Source organism: Zootoca vivipara, chromosome 15 (assembly GCF_963506605.1).
Source record: "Zootoca vivipara chromosome 15, rZooViv1.1, whole genome shotgun sequence".
NCBI classification, from domain to species: Eukaryota; Metazoa; Chordata; class Lepidosauria; order Squamata; family Lacertidae; genus Zootoca; species Zootoca vivipara.
In genome coordinates, this window is record NC_083290.1 from 16626658 (window position 1) to 16646517 (window position 19860).

Here is a 19860-nt window from a genome sequence, read left to right on the forward strand (position 1 = left end):
GTGGCAGAGGACCTGCTTTGCATGTAGAAGTTCCCAGGTTCAATCCCCTATATATAGGTAAAGGTAAAGAGACCCCTGACCATTAGGTCCAGTCGTGACCGACTCTGGGGTTGCGCGCTCATCTCGCATTATTGGCCGAGGGAGCCGGCGTATAGCTTCCAGGTCATGTGGCTAGCATGACAAAGCCGCTTCTGGCAGACCAGAGCAGCACATGGAAACGCCGTTTACCTTCCCGCTGTAGCGGTTCCTATTTATCTACTTGCTTTTTGACGTGCTTTCGAACTGCTAGGTTGGCAGGATATATATATATATATATATATATATATATATATATATACGCACAAACAAAAGAGAAAAATAATACACCCTCACAATCATGCACTACCCCTCTACAATTAGCTATAAAAATGTTAAAAAATAAATCAGAAGCACCCATAAATCTCCCTATGATTTTGGAACTTGCCCACTGTTTTCCTCAGTTGCCAGAGGTCATTAAATATCTGCCTGCAAAGATGAGCCTGGCAGAAACTGGAGAATGGGAGTGAGATGTTTGTGCTCACAGTGCTCATATAAGCGGCAGCCAATGAGAGACATCCTTGGCCTCACTCGTGCCACAGAATATTAAACCTCCGATCCAAGAAAGCAGTGGGCATACATTGGTGACAGAAGGCTGTAGATCATTTCCTTAAATTTATGATGGATGCACAGACTTGCAAATATTATGTAAACTAGATTTGGCTGTTTTGGACTCTTACATAAATTCAAATTTAACCAAAACTGCCAAAGGCAAACCTATATATATATATACAGCACATTATATATTAAGAGACTTCCCTAAAGATATATTTATTGTTCATGCTAATTCTACTTGAACAGTAGCATAAGTGCATTTTTTAAAAAAAGGTACACCTTGATTTGCACTGGCTTTGGCAGTCCTTATGGTGCTGATATTTTGCTGCGTTGGTTTGTTTTGCTTCTAACTGGTCCTCTCTTTCACAGCAAAGCTGTGCTTTTCATTGAATCCTACAGTTGGAAGGGACTACCAACGGTCATCAAGTCCAACCCCCTGCAATGCAGGAATTATCTACTATTGTCGTTTCATTTCAGCAGGTGCCTCCCCTCAGGTTGCCCCTGAGGTTGGTTGAGGCAATAAAAGAAGAATTTCCCTTCCTCTCTCTTTTTTTCATTTTGAGGGGAGGTAGGCTGAAAATGTACTCCTCGCATGCTGACACAGCAATCAGTTGGGCTCTATCTTCCAAGGGGGAAGGCAGAAGCTGAATGAAAGAGGTTCCATCCCTTTGTTGTTCTCCTCTCGGGTAGAGGGAGCGCCAGGAGGAACTCTGCTCATGCCCACCAAGGCTCACCATGAAGTCCCCCGCGCCGCTCCCATCCCCCGCCTGCCAGCTCTCCTTCTGGGCACCGCCTCTCGCCTTCATGCCGCAAAGGCTGCTCTCGCCGTCGTCCTCCTTAATCCTCACAGCTAGGCCCAGCCTTCCCGCCCAAACGCCCCCGCCAAGGCCTCGTGCCGCAGACCAGGCCACGCCCAGCCCCAGCGGCAGAGCCAATTCTGCGCCCTCGGCGGCGACCGTGGAGGGGGGGGGGAGCGAGCGTGGTGCATGATGGGGCATGTAGTCCTCACCCTCAGAGATTTTTTTGTTTTTGTTTACCGACACACCCGCTTTTCGTCTAAAATGGGCTCCCGAAGCGGTTTTAAGTGCGGGGAAGCTCGAGTTAATATAACGACATGGCGTTAACGCTAGATACCCTGTGGGTGTCGCTTTGTTTTGCTTTTTTTTTACTCCCAATTAACTTGCAAGAGTAAACCCAATGAAATTTAATGCGCCAAAGTTACCCATATCTTTTGAATCCTGCTCTGAAAGTGGCTAAGACTGGATGCTACCCCTTGATTTAAATTTTAAATTTTGCCCTCGTCTATCATTTAGAAAGTTTTCACCATGACACAAAACCATGACAATCCTTAAACGTGGTTTATTTCATGCCTTTTGGTCCAGCAGGTGGGGGAGGGGAGCTTGAAATAGCTTACAAGCACATTGATTTACATAATACAACATTATTTGTCATCATAAAAAAATTAGCCACCAAAACAGTAACAACAAAATCCAACAACATGTAAGGTAAAAGGGTAAAGGTGAAAAGTAAAGGACCCCTGGACGGTTAAGTCCAGTCAAAGGGGACTATGGTGTGTGACGCTTATCTCATCTTCCCGCCACAGCGGTACCTATTTATCTATGGTCTGCTTTCGAACTGCTAGGTTGGCAGGAGCTGGGACAGAGCAATGGGAGCTCACCCCATCATGGGGATTCGAACCACCGACCTTTGGATCAGCAACCCAAGTATAGCATGAATGGATGGTGGTGCATTCAGTGACTTCTTCCCACCTCGAGCACAAGCACAAGAACTGCAGGTACCGGTAGAAAGCAGACATTTCCTGCAGTGGGATTTGCTCCCTGTGAGATCCCTCACCAGCTGGAAGGACCATGTGGTGGATACTCTTTGGTAGCTCTGGAGGCTGTCAATAACTCTGTATTTCCGAAGGATTAATAAAAACGGATTTCCCATTCTGCTACTGTATCGGGTTGTGCTATGGCTGTGTCACGATCGTCTTTAATTGCAACGGGAATATTTGTTTACTCCTTCTACACTGCCTAGAGGCTGCAGAATTAGGTACATACAAAATTTTAAAAGCGCATGATCGAACGTGTTACAAAAGCATGGGAAGCAAAGCTAGTAGGAAAACAACTGGACAATTCAGCCACCTTGGAGAACTTTTTGGATGTCTACTAAACAAAGGAGGAAAATAAATCTGGATAACTTCCAGTTTGCAGCTTGAAGCTCACTGGAGGATGGATGGATGGAACCACTGCTTCAATGGTCCTCTTCCATTTCTAGGCTCCTTTCTTGTGTTCCTTTCAGCCTGCAGGTAGGGACTGTCAATTCTTAATCTTTTTTTAGGTGTTCAAGGAAGTGGTAGAGAGGGAAGCTTCAGACTAAGGAGGATAGAACACTTAAGAACAGGCATGGGGAGTCCATGGGGCTGCCATTGCTACTGAACTACAGATTCCATCAGCCTCAGCAAGCTTGGCCAATGGCTGGAGAAGATGGGAGCTATGGTTTGGAAACACCTGGAAGGCTACAGCTTCTCCATCCCTGCTTAAGAGCAACCCATAACCAGCCTTCCCCAAACTAGTGCCACCAGATGTTTTGGACTAAAACTCGCATCAGTCCTGACCAGTATGTCTGTACTTTTAGAAGACAACTGAAGGCGGCCCTGTTTAGGGAAGTTTTTAATGTTTGGTGCTGTACTGTTTTTAATATTCAGTTGGAAGCCGCCCAGAGTGGCTGGGAAAACCCAGCCAGATGGGCGGGGTATAAATAATATATTATTATTATTATTATTATTATTATTATTATTATTATTATTATTATTATTCTCCCATCAACACTGGCATAATAGAGCTGAGTTGGCTGTGGCTGATGGGCATTTTAGTCCAAGTAATATTGAAGGCACCATGTTGGCAAAGTCTGCCTTAAAACAGATTAAACATAATGCTCTGGTGCAACCTCTAAAGTGCATTTGTGGCAGACCAAAGGGATGTGATGGGAAAGCATTTTCAAAGACATTGGTAGGACAGTTTCAGCCTTTAATCTTCCCCCCTTTTAAATGTGGCCCCATGGCATTGGCAAATGCAGGACGATTGTAGCAATGTGTCAGGAAGCTGTATGAAATCTAGCCTTTAAACTTCCTGGTGAAGAAGACTAAAAGGCAGAGAGGGAAGCAACGAGCCTTTGAAGTTTAAGCATCAATTAACTGGCATGTTTCCTAGAGGCAGCCCAGAGGCAAGGTGAGGTGGTTGAACAGATTGAGAGTGCCATCAAGGACAGTTAGCAGGGAGAACGACTGAGCTGATCCTTGGACCATGCCGTTTAGAAAAAAGGAAGTTCTCCTCCTTGGGGGATCACTGGGTTTCTTCAAAGCAGGCACCAAAATGTATTGAGCTGTCTCTCTCACTTGCTCTTGAGATGCTTAACATGGCTCCTTGATTAACCAGCCATGTTCTCACTCCTTCAGCTGAGCTGAAGGCAAAAGGTTCTCAAACAAACCTCTGGAGCCCACCTTGTATACAGTATGTGGGGACTGTTCTCATGTGAGAATACAAATCCAGTTACACCTTGATCAGGGTTTCTCTAGTCCAGCTTGCCATGCTTTGGAGCAGAGCGGTCTGTGGCTGGCGCCTTTCTCCCCTGCAGCTGCAGCAACATGGCACTGACTCTGCAGCCCAGCAGGCAGGAACTACCCACTTACAACTTGGTGGGCTCCTGGGCATTGAGGCCATCATCTTCTTGGACCTGCAGCATGGTGGGTGTAGGCAGGACAATGGGCAACGTGTTGGTGCCCCGTTCATGCCAACACATGTCCAGGATGGGGTACAGCTTGCCCTGGAACTCTGCTTGAAAGGTGTAAATTGGTACCAGTTCGTCAGGGCTGTTGGCATTGTAGAAGGTCAGCTCACCCTTCTCGTAGTGCAAGTAGACCCCGATGCGCTGGGGGCGGGCTGAGAGTGGCAGCACCACGCGTGGGTTGTTGAAGGCCTCATAGACCTTGCCTTCCTTCAGGCCGATCAGCCACGCCCCATGTTCAGGGCTCTTGTTCAGCTTGCCCTTGCGGCTGACCGTGGCTTTGACGATGCCCAAACGCCAGTGGCTCTTGAGGCCCACAATCACCTCCCAGTAGTGCCTCCCCCAGGAGAAGCCCTTGTTACCCAGGATGCAGTTGCTGTAGTCGAAGCGGTCTGGGTTGCTGCCTCGCCTCTGGAAGAACACCCCACACTGGACCACAGTGTTTCCCTTGGACAGCTCCAGGATGGGGTGTGCACTCACTGGGTCCAGTTTCAGCATCTCTGGAGCTAAGAGATGGGGTGAAAATCAGGAGGGATCAACCCACCTTTTACAGGTAAATATGATTCGTTTTACAATGACAAGGAACCCACCCACCCCTTTACTCTTCACAAAAGCTACGTCCTCCCTTTTTACCTTGCCAAAGCCACCCACCTCCTCCCTTCAGCAAACCTTCACAGCTTATTTGGACCACCTGCCTGCTGCTCTGCTCTGCTCTGCTCTGGGATGCCCAACTGCCCGCTTCCATCTTCATTTATGTCCTCCTCACCCTCTGGTGCTGCTGCGATGGCCCAGCAGCTCTGAGAGCCCAGCTTGTTGTAACACTCTAGTTTGCAGTGTCACCTGTCTGGGGCCAAATGAACTGCAGTGTGATGACACTTACATTTTTATTATATGTGCAGAAATATTGTGCACCGCTTAAAGGTTTTTAAGCTGTTTAAAAACCTTTTTATAGATGCAATACAATGGCTCTGGTGGAGTTGTTGTCCACAGAGCCTGGAGAGCACCAGGTTGAGGAAGGCTGCTTTAAGACCTCTGAGGAGTCTGTTGGCTTCCTCTCCAACTAGGGTTGCCAGACTCAATAGAGGACAGGACTTCTGTGCCTTTAATTGCCCTGCTCTCTTTTGAGTCTGGAAACCTTAAAGAGAAACCAGCAGACCCTTTGCTTGGAAATTAAACAAAGGTTCTGCTGGTTTCTCTTTAAGGTTTCCAGACTCAAAAGAGAGCAGGGCAATTAAAGGCACAGAAGTCCTGTCCTTTATTGAGTCTGGCAACCCTATCTCCAACAGCGGCTGTACCTGGGAGGACTTTGCGTAGTAGTCTCTTCCACACCATCATCTTGATGTCATCTTGGTGGAAGTCGGGCTTAAAGGAGACTGCGCTGAACATACCATCGGCCAGATGCTGGCGGGGGAGCTCAGACCTGGGGGAGCAGGGCAGCATATTGATTTTCATCATGATTTCCTCAAAATGAAGACTTGAGTCTTAATCATCTGCTAGAGCTTTCCAACCACCTGGCCCCAATTTAATTGTTGGAGTGATGCTGCCGAGGAAGCACTCTGACCTTGAAGATCTGCAGTGGCTCCCTCATATTTGCAGGAAAGTAGGAGGGCATAGCTCAGTGGTTGTGGACTACAATTCCCTTCAGCCCCAGACAGCACAGCTGGGAGTTGTAGTTCAGAGCAACAGGTGGGCACCAGGTTTGTGAAAGCTGCATTAAATACGGTAATTGCTCTGGGAGGAAGATAATGAATATGTGTTGCATCTCGGGGTGGGGGAGACTATGATAGACATGCATCTGATCCCTTGTTGCTTTTTGACCTTGGGCCTATTCCATGGAGCCCCTGAGAGATCATGGAGCATGGCCTGACTCCACAGTGCACACATACACACACTTTCTCTCTCTCTCCTCCCCTCCCCTTTCAACATACCTGGAGGGAAGAGATCTGTATTTCTGTAAAACAAGAGATGAAGAAAGCCTTAGTGAGCTTATGCTGCTACAGCATCTATAACAGAACCTTAGGCTTACAGGCAGGACACAGGGAAAGGGGTGGAAAATGTGGGCAAACTGAAATGGGGCTGTAGAACACCCCTGCTTTTATGGACCCCACAGCTCCTATAGTCCTCTGGGCACTTCCTCTATACCCCCAAATCCTAAAGTTGAACTTTCCCCTACGTGAATAAGTGTGTGGTAGAGAAAAGGTTTTGTTGGCCATTTGGATTTTCTGCCTCAGACAGCACCAGGCAGGCAGACATACCCTTATGAAATCCAACTGTCCTTCATTGTTGAGTTTCTCCAGGGAATTATCCAGCTCCTTCAGCTTCTGCAAGATGTCCGTCGTCTGATTCACCTGGACTTCGATGGAGGCAATAAGTTGGCCTGCCTCCCTCTCAATTCGCCCCAGGAACCTAGCCTTCTCCTCATCGATGTACCTGTGCAGTTCCTGGAACTGCTTCCGGACCACCCATTTGAAGACATCGGACTCGTTCTGAGGGGGAATCCAGAAACATAACTAACAGTAGAATGAGGCGTGACTTAATTTGAGTTGAGGTGTGCATGGGTTTAATTCTGGCAACTGCCTTCTGGGACTGTTTCCAAGAGGCGGCCTGCCACAGCACTCTTTGGTAGGAGAAGCTGGTGGCAAAGCTTGCATTTCAAGTTGGCTTGACCCTGTGTCCTTGGCAGCAAGATTAATAAGTTTGCATTTTAACATTCAACAGTGAAAATTCTGTTGGATATAGGAGGTATCAAATCATATTTAAAATCATTCAGTAGTATGAGTTAAGGTTCAGATTTAAGGTTTTTTTTAAAAAAAATCTAATTTTGAAATGAAACCTGAACATTTTGGAAACTGGGTGTTAACGTCCACAACTCAGTTCCCAATGCTGAACGCAGTTAGCTCCGTGGACCCAACATATAGTAGGATTGCCTGGACGCACCGCAATGCGTGTCTTGTTGTTCATCAGCCTGCTGACTTGCTCATCCAAGTTCCCCTTCTGCTTCTGCACCTCCGTCATCAACGCAGAGAGCTTCTCCTGTGGAAACAGAAACAGCTTTAGCAGATCAGGCCAGGGGGAGTCCAGCTTGCCATTACGTTTCCAACAGTGTCCAGCTGACGTAAAAGGGAACGGTTCTAGGTCAGTAGGGTCAGAATAGCTGCTTTGCAAGCAGAAGTCCCTGGATCAAGCCCTGGCAACATCTAGTAGGACTGGAGAAAATTCCCTGGCTGAAACCCTAGAGAGCTGCTGCCAGTCAGTGTGCACCAGGAGTGAGGAACCTCACCTGAGCCTTGGAACTCTTCCCAAGTTCCCAGGCCCCACCCCTTTTGCACCTTGAGTGTTTTTGCCTGGCTATAAATATGTCCTTGAACTCGAGTAACACCTTTTGCTCATAGGCAGAAGAGAGAGGGGGGCATGTGACTGTGTGTAGGAAACATGGCTACAGTGCCAAGGTAACATTTACATTCATTGCCCCGCCCACTTTTGCCTCTGGCCCCACCTACCAACCTAGCACATGGCCCCCTCGGAAGGTTGCCTAGAAGATTGAAAAAAACCTCCCAGCCCTGGGGTGGGCAATACTAAACTTAGACCAGGCATCCCCAAACTTCGGCCCTCCAGATGTTTTGGACTACAATTCCCATCTTCCCTGACCACTGGTCCTGTTAGCTAGGGATCATGGGAGTTGTAGGCCAAAACATCTGGAGGGCCGCAGTTTGGAGATGCCTGACGTAGACCAATGCTCTGACTCTCAGAATAATGCAGCCTCCTATGTCTCTGTTTTAAGATGGGATTCTAGGCCAGATACATCCCCCACCCCAGGTACCAGGGAAGGAGAAACTCATATATGGAAAGGATACATGTAAGCTGCCTTCTGCTGGGTCAGACCTTTGATCCACCTAGGCCAGAATCACCTTCTTTGGCAAAAGAAGCTCTTGGGGGTCTCCTCAGGCAGGGAAGAGGCTTTCCTCTCTCTCACACACACACCCCTGGCCTGATCAGATATCAGGTGGAGTCAGGCCAGGGGTCAAGGTCAGGGCTTTCAATTCACAAGCTCATTGTTAGCATTGGCATATGCTACGGTAGCACCACCAGAGTCTGGCTCCGCTGCGAGTCAGACACACCCATTTGTGGGCAGGAGAGATTTCTTCTGGCTTATCTCTGTCCTACCTAGTGACAGGCACACTCAAAGGAGCCGGGACAGCCTTGCTTTGCTTTTCCATTCCCATTTCCAAGGCTTTTTGTTTGCCTCAAGGCAAACCTTGTGGCTCGTTGTTGATCAGGCACCTGATTTACACGTGATTCCCCACACCCCGTTTTCAGAACACACCTGCATCCAAAGCACAGCAGGAAGCACCAGGCTGGGGGAGGCTGCTCTAGACCCCCAAACAAGTGGCCATGTTGCTGAAACCTTCAGCATGCAAGGCAGGGGCACTATGGCCATTCCCCATATTACACCAGAGAAGATATGGAGCTACTTTTCACCAAGGAATGTGAAGATTCCTTGGTGTAGATGCTCTACCACTGAACTACAGCCCTTCCCCTTCCTTTTTTTTAAACAAAAAATCAAGACACTGAAAGCTGCCTTGCTGGATCAGACCAAGGTCCACCTAATCTGGCAACCAGCAGGCATTTGGTGGTTCACCTGGAATCTGTTCGAGACTCACCTTCTGCCTAAGCCCCCCACGTCACTCCCCCACACCATCCAAGCACTTACCTTCATCCGGCTGTAGATGGACGAGATGGGGGTGACCTTGTGGTGCTGATGGGTGCCAATGGTGCCGCAGAGACCACAGATCACCTCCTGGTCTTGCTCACAGAAGAGGCTGAGGGGGTTGTGGTGGTTAGGGCAGGACTCCTCGTTGGGATCTGAGCTGCCTGCAGCATGCAGCGCCTCAATGATACGAGCCAGATTGACGTTGGGCGGGGAACTGCCGCAGTCCACAGCCTTCCGGCACACCGGGCAAAGGAACTGGCTCTCCAGGTCAACTGAAAGCGCGACCACGCAGGTCTTGCAGTATGAATGCCCACACTGGAGCATCAGGGGCTCTTTGAAGACTTCCAGGCAAATGGGGCAGAGCAGCTGGTCTTCCAGCTGGTCGATGCTCATCTTCCTGGCCATTTTGCCCACCAGTTTATTTTCTTAACCTAGTCCTGGAAGCCCAGCACCCTGTTGTGGGAAACTCCAGTTGTGGCAGGCAAGGGGAAATGAGAGCAATTCTTGTTCCTCCTGATTAACAGACCTCCTGCAACAAACGAGAACCGATAAGATGACAAGTAAAGAAGCAATGCAATCTTAGGGAGAAGTAAGAGTGCCCCTGAGCACATGCAAAGCAAAATAACAAGGCTGGGACTGGGGCAAATGAATTTGCTCCTGAGTCATGAAAACAAGAAGGGAGGAAGGAAGGTCAACATCCAGGTAACTGTCATTCCATACTTACCAGGAGATCAGCACCTGGCTCCTTTGCTCAAAGACATCAGAAGTGCTCTGCAGTCTCAGGGGCACCAGCCTTCAGGCAGCAATGCCTACAGTGTTCTCTGGCTCTTTTAAGGAAATGCAACAAATTTGCTTGGGAACGGCATTACAGAGCTGAGAGGGGAATAGTGTGTGTTTTCTTCAGTGGTGGAAGAGGGACAGTTAAAAGATTTTGAGAAAGCAAGAGTGACATCGGAACTGTAACCCCCTTAAGGGCAGAGATGGGGAACCCGTGGTGGCCCTCCAGACTTGGTTGGTCTCTGATGACTCCCATCAACCTTGGGGAAGGACCTTTGCTCAGTGGCAGAGTACCTGTCCCTGGTTCAATCCCCATTGGCATCTCCAGGTAGGACAGGGAGCAGCGCCATCTGAAGCCCTGGCAAGCCATTGCTGCCAACCTGTGTTGACCAAAGAGAGCATCCTTACCTTCCACAGCTCAGTTGCCTTTTGCTTCCGCCTTCCTTGCTCACTTGCCCTTCACCTGTAATCACAGGGCTTAGAAAACGCCAAGGCTTGGGATTCAGAGACCCTTCCTTTTGGGGAAATGCTCCTGTCCTCAAAGAGTGAACTACTTCTGCCCCCTCAAATCAATCCATGTGTCTCCCAAGCGGGAACTCTGAGCCACACCACTTACTGTGAAAATCAGAGGTCAGCAGCACACCCACCCATTCATGCGCCTGCACCTTTACCTTGAATGCTCACATTGCAAAACATTTGCCCTCCTCCCCACACACCCTGGCCTGGCCACGCCTGGCACCCATTTATTTGTCCATAAGGCGCCAAAGACTTCTTTACGCTTACCCGCTAACTGGCAACAGATAAGACTTCTGGCACATTTTTCCAGCCTTATTGTTGTAGGGTAGACTTGAAGTCTCCAATGCTGATGTTCCTGAGAAGAGAAGTAAAGTTGTACAAAAGCAGCCTTGCTGGCCAGTTTCCTTGATGGCCACCAGAATTGCAAAAAGAAAATGAGGGAGTAATGGGAGGGGGAGCAAGAGGTGCTAGGCTGGTCCCTGTTTGGTGGGAACTAGCTAGGTCTCTGTCCCTCCTGGGTGTTTTTCAAGGTGAAACTTGCCTCAAAAAGAGTTTCATCTCAGCTATCTGCTGAGGGTCCTGGTTGTGCTGACCCTTAGAAAGGGGGCCTTGTGCCACGACCAGCTCTGCCTTTGACAGATGTGTGTGCAGTGGGGTCAGAGGACCTTAAGGAGAGCTGCTCCCTGTCAGCAATTCCCACCAAGAAACAGCTTCCTTCTTCCAAGAGCCTGGGGGACTTCCAGTTGCTCAACCCCAACATCTTGTTTGGTGTAGGGACAGCCTGCAGCAACTTTGCCTGGATTATCCTGCTTCCCTAGGAAGGCAGCAGGGAATTTCAAGTTCTGTGTCTAGTTTTATTTGAGACTTTATTTTTTGTCACAGTTGGAATAGTTTTTATACACAGAATTGTTCTCAATTGTTTATAATCGTTTTTGCACTTCTCTTGCTTTATGGTCCTGTCTTATAACTATGTGCGGCCTGATGGTAAAGGCGGGGGCACAGATAAGAAATCTGATTATATAACTGAGCCACTTATTGTGCCTTTTGAGGCTGAAAGCGGTATACTAGTCTTTTCAGGCGGCAGCCCTACACATACTTCCCTGGGAGTAAGAGCCACTGAACTCAATGGAGCCCCGTTATTCCAAGTAGACGCGTGCGTTACACTGCGGTCTGCATTGGGATGTGGAGCTTGAAGCCGGCGTGCTGCCGAAGCCTTTGATTTCTCTCCGAGGATTTTTTTGGGAAGCGCTAGCGGCTGTGAAGAATGCCACATCGAACCCGGAAACTCGTCGAGCGAGGAACGTCTATCATTCGCAGCTCTACGAGCATCTCCGCTAACCCACCCGCGAGCATGCGCGGCTCCCTTTCGCAGCGCATGCGCATTCAGAGCGTGGCACCATGCGGGAACACGGGCGGAAGAGCGCCTCCGCCGTGGGGCCCGGCTTGTACAGCGCTGCTGCCTCGGTCCTGGCCGGACTGGAGCGCCGGGAGGGTGCCCTCAAGACCCTGGTCTACGGGAGCCGATTCCAGGCGAGTAGAAATAAATATTTGCATGTATTTGCATAAATTGGACCGGCAAGCTTGGCGAAAGGAGGGGGGGTCTACAAAACGGGGTCAGGCAGATTTATGTCAGAGTTGGAGGCTGCTGCCGACTGTGATGGTGCAAATGGAATCGCCTCCTGCGGGGGCTGTCTATCTTGGGATGTCAATAGCGAGTGGATGATGTCAGAGAAGGGGGCGTCACCCTCAGGTCCTGCATCAGATTGGCCATTGTGGGGAAGCAGCCTGATGGGGCCAGGAAATGCTCGGATCCAACAGGTGTATTTTATAGAAGGATATAAAGCCACTTTGTTATACCAAGCCAGGCCATTCCTAGTGTTGGAAGGGACCATGAGAGTTCCACAACCCTGAGATTAAGAATTCTATGCTCCACTAGCTCAGCTATCCCAGGTGTTCATTGATGCACCTAACACAGTATTGTCTACTCTACACTGACTGGCAGCAGTGACTCTCCAGGGTTTTTCTGGCAATCTTTTTAAACGCTCAGGTGAGTTGCACAGATACAGAGCGGCTAGCTTTAAAAAAGGCAAATGGCACCTTGAATTAAAACAATAAAATAAGAAAAAAGCTGAGCTGCAGGCATTTTATAGTTTGAACTTGTAGCCAAGAGAGATGGTAGAAAAAGAGAGGGGTCTGCTCAAGCTGAAGCTGTGCTAAGCTGTTAAGGGGGGCACCTGAGACCTTCCAGATGTTGCTGGACTCCAATTCCCATCAGCCCCTGCAGCTTGTGTATCCAGTGGCAAGGGACGATGGGAGCTGTAGTCCAACAACATACAGAAGGCCATGGGTTCCCTGGGGTAAAGTGCGGAGCCCAGCTGTCCATCAAATTATTATTTCAGGTGTGTGCAGGGTGGGGTGTCCTTCCAAACTTAAAAATAGAATTCCCTGTTCCCCAGGGCTTGTTACCTAAATCAAGTGTTCAGAGTGGTCATAAAGGTAAAGGTACCCCTGACCATTAGGTCCAGTCGCGGATGACTCTGGGGTTGGGGGCGCTCATCTCGCTCTATAGGCCGAGGGAGCCAGCGTTTGTCCGCAAACAGCTTCCGGGTCATGTGGCCAGCATGACTAAGCCACTTCTGGTGAACCAGAGCAGCGGACGGAAACGCTGTTTACCGTCCCGCAGGAGCGGTACCTATTTATCTACTTGCACTTGACGTGCTTTCTAACTACTAGGTGGGCAGGAGCTGGGACTGAACAACGGGAGCTCACCCTGTCGTGGGGATTTGAAGCACCGACCTTTTGATCGGCAAGCCCTAGGCTCTGTGGTTTAGACCACAGTGCCACCCGAGGTCATAGTAGCAAGTAAAGCAGCCCCCACCCCCACGTTGGCACCTTCAAGTGTTTTAGACTGTGTTTTCCATCAGTACCAGCCAGCAGGGACTAAGGATGGCCCTGGGACTGATGGGAGGTATAGTCCAAAGCACCTTGGAAGCAACAGCACGGGGGAGGTTGGAGTATAGTGCCCACTTAGCTGTAAAACATGAATAGTCTTTGCTCCATTAGTGACAATGAACCCTGCTCCTCTTCCAGAACCCTCGGCTGCTCTGCGCCCTTGTTTCAGAGACCTTTCGCTATTCTCCTGTGCTAGACTCTATACTAGAGGCTGCTGGCTTGCTCCGTGCTGAGAAGAAGCTGCAGCCGCACCTGGCAAAGGTGAGCATGAGGGGTGGTTGCCGCCACAGCCCCTGGGCTCCCCCATGCCCAGAACAAATACCCCATGCTGTCACCCACTGGTGCCCCTCTCCTTCCTTTTCAGGTGTTGGTGTATGACTTGCTCTTTGGCAAGGGCCTGCGTGGTGGAGGGCATGGCAAGGTCCTAGTGCTGAAGCATCGTGCCCGTCTGCAGGCCGAACTCGCCCGCTTGAAAGTCCAGAAGAAAGTGAGCCGCAATGAAGATTTGCTGCCACCGGTGGCGGCAGAAGGGGCTGGCCAAGGTAGGTGGCTGGACGTGAGGTGCCTTGCCAATATCTAGGCTACTGCACTGGAAGAACCTATCTTAATATTTCATGGCTGCCAAAATGCATATTCTTCCGAATCTCCCCAAACATAATGCTGTTCTTGGGGAAAAATGCATAGGTTCTGACTTGGGCTGACTCCCAAGGAAAGGTGCTTTGAAGTAGGACGGAGAGACAGGGAAGCAGGCATAGAGAGCGAGCAGCTCTACAGCCTGGATAAATGCATATCCTGGTGGTGCAAGATGAGGCTCCTGGTCTATCAAGTTTTATTTACTTAGGAGAATTTTTAGACTGCAGAATCACTGCTGTCTCTACACCTCAAGACTAGCTCCAGGGGCGGAAGGTGGTGGGAGTCTTCATGGTTAATAATAATAATAATAATAATAATAATAATAATTTATTATTTATACCCCGCCCATCTGGCTGGGTTTCCCCAGCCACTCTGGGCGGCTTCCAACAGAAAAATAAAACACAATAGTCTCTAAAACATTTAAAGCCTCCCTGAACAGGGCTGCCTTCAGATGTCTTCTAAAAGTCTGGTAGTTGTTTTCCTCTTTGACATCTGTTGGGAGGGCGTTCCACAGGGCAGGCGCCACCACCGAGAAGGCCCTCTGCCTAGTTCCCTGCAACTTGGCTTCTCGCAACGAGGGAACTGCCAGACGGCACTCGGTGCTGGACCTCAGTGTCTGGGCAGAATGATGGAGGTGGAGACGCTCCTTCAGGTATACTGGACCGAGGCCATGATGATGAAGGAAGACCAGCATCTCAGTTTGAGAACTCAGTATCCCAAGTTCCTTGTTTGTTTCCAGCCCCTCGAGTGCCGCGATACGTCCGAGTGAACACCTTAAAGACGTGTGTGAGTGACGTCGTTGACTACTTCAAGCGCCAGGGATACTCTTACCTGGGTAAAGCAGCCAGGTGAGCTTGACATTCCTGCCCTCCTGCTCAGATCCTGCGTGATCTTGGGAGAGGCTGGTACATTCAGGGTGTCCACCTGCTACCCAGCAAGGGGCTCAAAACCGTGGCTAGATTTGCTTGCTGTTCCTACTCAGATCTCTTCTAGATAGTTGAAAGCCCTCCAATTGGAGGAGGAAGAGCTTTATTCCAGTAGTGGGCAGATTCTCTCTGGCATGGATTCCCTGCCTTGGGAGGTCACAGCTAGCTGGCTCTGGGCTGTGTGGGTGTTGGGGACCTGGAATGAAACATAACTCCACATCCCATTGTATTTCCCTTCAGCCTGGAGGATGTGAGCTCCTTGTCCGGGAAGAAATTCCTGCTGGATCCCCACCTTCCTGAGCTGCTCATCTTTGCTCCACAGACAGACTTCCATGAGAACCAGCTGTATGCAGCTGGGCACATAATTCTTCAGGACAAGGTAAGGGTGTCGTTTTCCAGCTGTGGCACAGGAAAGTGGGGGAGGGTCATTTTTGCCCCAGCAACATCCTACCTGTTGCCCCTGGAAGTGCTGGGTTCCTGAAACAGACTTCTGCTTTATTCTAACTGTGGCTTTGGGGTTCCTTCAGGAATTGTGTTTCCATGGATATTGGACTCTGCCTTATACCAAATCAGACCACAAAAATGTTGCTTTCTGACTCTGTTTTTACCACATTGGTGGGGCTTCTGAAATCTGGTGAATGCAATGCAGCGAATGCTCGTCTTTGAGACAGATGTGCTCTTTAAAAGACAAGAATGTAAATGTAGCCTTACTGGGTTTTGTCTACAAAGGAGACACCAGCTTTTGGGTGCTGTTTGGTCTGCCTGCTTGTCTCTCTAGGTGTGGGTGGGAATAGGCTGCTAGGGTTAACATGTGCTTGTGGGGTGCTGAGAACCCCCTGCTGAGGCCAGGGAGTGTTTGGAAGAGGCAGGTCTCAAGTTCTGCTTTGACTTGGCTCCTCTTGTAGGCCAGCTGCCTGCCTGCTTTCCTCTTGAACCCCCTGCCGGGGTCCCACATCATCGATGCTTGTGCTGCCCCTGGCAACAAAACCAGTCAGCTTGCTGCTATCCTGAAGAACAAGGGGTAAGTACAGGGAAGCCAAGGAGGTCCTCAGTGGTCAGAGGGATCTCTAGGGAGCCAGCTGGGGCAATTGGCACTTGGGGGGAGAGATGCACCCTGTAGCCTTAAGGCTACACTGCCCCATCTCACTCTAGGCTTACCTTAGTGAGTTTCGAGAGAGGCAATAAGTCCTGTGTGCCTGTCTCTCCTCTCCCCACCAACCTTCTAGCTCCCAGGGCCTGCCTTGCCTTTTCTGGCCAATGGTGCCACTTAGAGGACCTGGAGCAGTAGAGAGAATAGGCCCTGCTTCATCCAGTTTGACAGGGGTGGGTCCTGCTGGCCATAGTGAGAGTTATGATTGGCAAAGCTCAGTCAATGGGAGAGGGAGACTGGGCTGGGGTTTGCAGGGTGGGGATGAGGAGTGTCAAATTCTCTGGAAGAGGACTCTGCCCTCCCTGACATGCTTGCTGTGTTTCTTCTGGGTTTCTCTCTCTTTCTGACTTTCTGGCTGTGAACACTCATGGCGCTTTTCATATTCTCAATGCACAGGCAGATCTTTGCCTTTGACCTGGATGCCAAGCGCCTGGCCACAATGAGCACCATGCTGGTGAGAGCGGGGGCCACCTGCTACCAGCTGGCACACCAAGACTTCTTAGCCACAGACCATGCTGATCCCAAGTACAGCTCTGTGAGATACATCCTCCTGGATCCCTCGTGCAGCGGCTCAGGTGAGCAGGGGAAGGGTTTTGGAGAGCAGATATTCCCATGGAACTCCAGCTTTAGTCTTGCACAGCTGCAAGCAAATGTGCCCTGGGGTGTCAGGGTTTTGCATGTTGAGAGATCAGTGAGGCAGTAACTGCTCTGGGGTGGTCCTAAGTGCTTGGCTACTCAGTTTTGGTACCACAGAGGTGGCCTCTGAGCCCCTGGCAATCATCTGCTCCCCCTCTTAAGCCAGGAAGAGAAATTGGTGGAAGTTGGCCAGGGAATTATGGTGCATTTGCTTTTATTTTTTAAATTTTATTCTAGCTAAGGATGCCTTTTGGCCCTTCCTCTTCCCAATAGGGTGAGTGATGGTCTCTCCAGAGTTTGTGAAACCTGGTGGAGTTGACCAGGGTTCACTTTATGAATTTATACCAAAGGCTTCCTATGGAAACTTCCATAATGGAGACTCTGGTGGGCTGAATCTCTGGACTCCTACGTTTTCTGCACTGTGAGCTCCAGCCCAACCCTATAGCAAAGGCTGCCTATTTTAGGGCATGGCCTGCCCATTAGGTGTGCTCAGGATTGGGGGCCAGTTGCTACCAGGCAGATCCCAGCCTGGAAGCTGAGCTCCAGGTACCACCAACCTAACCTGTGGAGCCCAACCCTGCAGCCTTGGAGCAGTTGTAGCCTATAGCACCAGGTTAGGGAAGGCTGGGTCCGTCTCATGTGCCTTTGTCCCAGGAATGGTCAGCCGGGTGCCAGTTGAGGAAGAGAATGCCAACCTCCCCGAGCGCCTGCAGGCGCTGTCCAGGTTCCAGCGGAAGATGCTGGCTCATGCACTGAAGTTTCCTGCTCTCCAGCGCCTGGTCTACTCCACCTGCTCAGTACACCAGGAGGAGAATGAGGATGTCGTGCTGGATGTGCTGAAGCAATGGGAAAAGGAGTTCAGGTACCGGAGAGAAGGGGGTCGGGCAGAGGGTAATGGTGGCTGCAGGGCTCAAAACACAGGCAGGCTTGACAGAGCTGGCTTGGGGGCCAAGGCAGTTCAGCCTTATGCCACCGTCCTGGGGGGCTTTACCTAATACATTCAGACATAGGAATGAGGAAGCAAGGTCAATAAAGGAGAGGTCAGAAGGGCCACCAGTTAGTTAGTTAATTAGTTGATCAATCACACACCCTTCACAGGTTATAGCATTAAAACACAATACAGGCAACTCCCAATTTACGTGGGGGTTTGTTCCAAGGCACTGCACGTTTAAGCGAAATTGTGTATATTTGAAACACCATTGAGAAAGCCTGCAATCACCGCTTTTTGTGATGTTTTTGGGTCACTTCTGGTAGTGCACATATTGGATGCGTCTAAAACGGTTGCTGCCTATATTAAAAACAAAACTTACCATAAAAATAAGGTGTGTCCTAAAAATACACACCTCGAGAGTCAAAACCCAGGATAGAGTTTAGCCTGCTGCCTCAGGAACCTGTACTTCTTCCATCCTGAATCATTTGGTGACTCCTGCTGCATCACTGTCCTCCCCGGACGCAGCCAAGCCCGGTACAACCTCCTGTATTTGTTACGAATGACTTGTAGTTGTTACGAATGACAGTAGTTAAGGATAGGTGCCTCCCCAAGACTGAAAGTGGGTGGAGTGTTATCTGCTGCTTCCATTCCACTGCCAGAGGGAGGCCACAAGGGAGCTTGCCACTCACAGGAGTCTTGCTTTTCCCCTTCTTGCAGGCTGGCAGAAGTCCTGCCTTCCTGGCCCCAGCGGGGCTTGGCCACTTGCCCCAAGGCAAAGTGCTTCCTGAGGGCCTCCCCAAAGGAAACCCTGACAAACGGCTTCTTCGTGGCAGTCTTGGAGAGGCAGCCGGCGGGAGCCTCTGGGCCCAGGTGAGTGGGGCACTTGCTACCCTTTCTACTATGCTGGAGAAAGGAATGGAGGGGCATGATCCAGGCACAACAAGAGGGACCGCAGTGGGATTTCTGGCTTCAAACCTCCGAAGCTGCCGGGAGCTTCTCCACACCCTCCTGCAAACGCTGTGTGGGCTGATCTTTTCTATATCACATAGGAAAATGATACCTTTGTTTAAAAACTGAAATGACTGAAATATAATTAAATATGCATTTGGTGCTGGGGGGGGGGGTTATTTACTGCTTTTTGTATAATTGAGTGAAAACAGCAACATATCTTTTTTTTTGTGGGGAAACATAACACTAATCCAAAGTATTGAGGATTCCAGTGGACACAGCCCTCCTTGTTCTCCTTCTACTATACTAAATTAGATGCTCCTATTTCAGCAGCATGCAAAATAGGCCCATGTAGCCTAGCAGAAGGCGGCCAAGCAGGCCTTTGCAGGTTGCTTTGATCAGCCATGCTGATTCTTCCAATTGTGTGAAGCAGGGCATACGCAGCCCTGTAGGCCTTTTTGATCCTCCGAAGGTCACACTCCACTCAGTCCTTCTGCTTGGCTGGAACTTTGTGATGCCTCTTGCTTACCCGGCTAGAGGTGGTGGTGGGACTTGCAAGCCAGAGCCATGGAGCTTCAGGAAGAGGAAAGGCTTAGAGGAGCTGGGGATGGAGGGCTGCTCATACCTTTGCTAACTCCTGCCATTTTTGTGCCCTTAGCTCCCCACAAGAGTTCTCCCAGGCTGTCAGTGAAGTAGGTGCAGACCCATGCCTTCCTCTTAAGAAAAAGAGAAGGAAGAAGAAACCACAGACTTAAGCCTTGTAGGACTGACTTGTAAAGACAACACAGACTCTGCTATCAACACAGAGTCGGCACCAGATAACTTGGCAGGTTTTGGAATAAAAGTTTGCACAGAAGCATTATTCTTCCCCCTTCTCCAATTTATTCCAGAATGTTGTGAATCATGGCAGGATGTTGGTAGATGAAGATACTGGGGTGGCAGGTGCTGTAACTTAAAAGGCACCCACCCGGCACTGCTTAATTCTACTCTGGGAGGGAGCTGTCTCTAAACTACTGGTCTTTGCCACTTCTGTCTGCCCAGAACATGCAGTCTGCAGGTACAGAAGGATGCTGCTGCACCCCCCCCCAAAAAAACCTCGCTAAAGCTAAGCGAGGTCAGTGGCCTATTACCTGCTTGGGAATGAAATGTGTGTTGCCTTTGCTGGAGCATAAATAAGGAAATAATTTTGTGCTGTGCAGATCCATCTGAAGTGGGCAGGCCTCCATCATTCAGGAAAACCCGGGGGGTGAGTTGGCTGCTG

General features: G+C 49.8%; 2 protein-coding genes across 2 annotated transcripts; one reads left to right on the top strand and one right to left on the bottom strand.

Moving 5' to 3' along the window:
• Positions 1-2002: 2002 nt before the first annotated feature.
• On the bottom strand, positions 2003-9643 carry TRIM50 (tripartite motif containing 50). Its single transcript, XM_035140226.2, has 6 exons — positions 9131-9643; positions 7357-7452; positions 6675-6905; positions 6348-6370; positions 5715-5839; positions 2003-4925 (listed from the first exon to the last, which is right to left on the bottom strand). The coding sequence occupies exons 1-6, from the start codon at positions 9533-9535 to the stop codon at positions 4321-4323; spliced, it is 1485 nt and encodes a 494-aa protein (XP_034996117.1). The 5' UTR covers positions 9536-9643; the 3' UTR covers positions 2003-4320.
• A 2169-nt stretch (positions 9644-11812) lies between these two features.
• Positions 11813-19849, top strand: NSUN5 (NOP2/Sun RNA methyltransferase 5). Its single transcript, XM_035139434.2, has 10 exons — positions 11813-11953; positions 13514-13636; positions 13740-13917; positions 14748-14856; positions 15175-15313; positions 15840-15955; positions 16481-16659; positions 17375-17582; positions 18369-18521; positions 19258-19849. The coding sequence occupies exons 1-10, from the start codon at positions 11822-11824 to the stop codon at positions 19352-19354; spliced, it is 1434 nt and encodes a 477-aa protein (XP_034995325.1). The 5' UTR covers positions 11813-11821; the 3' UTR covers positions 19355-19849.
• Positions 19850-19860: the final 11 nt, after the last annotated feature.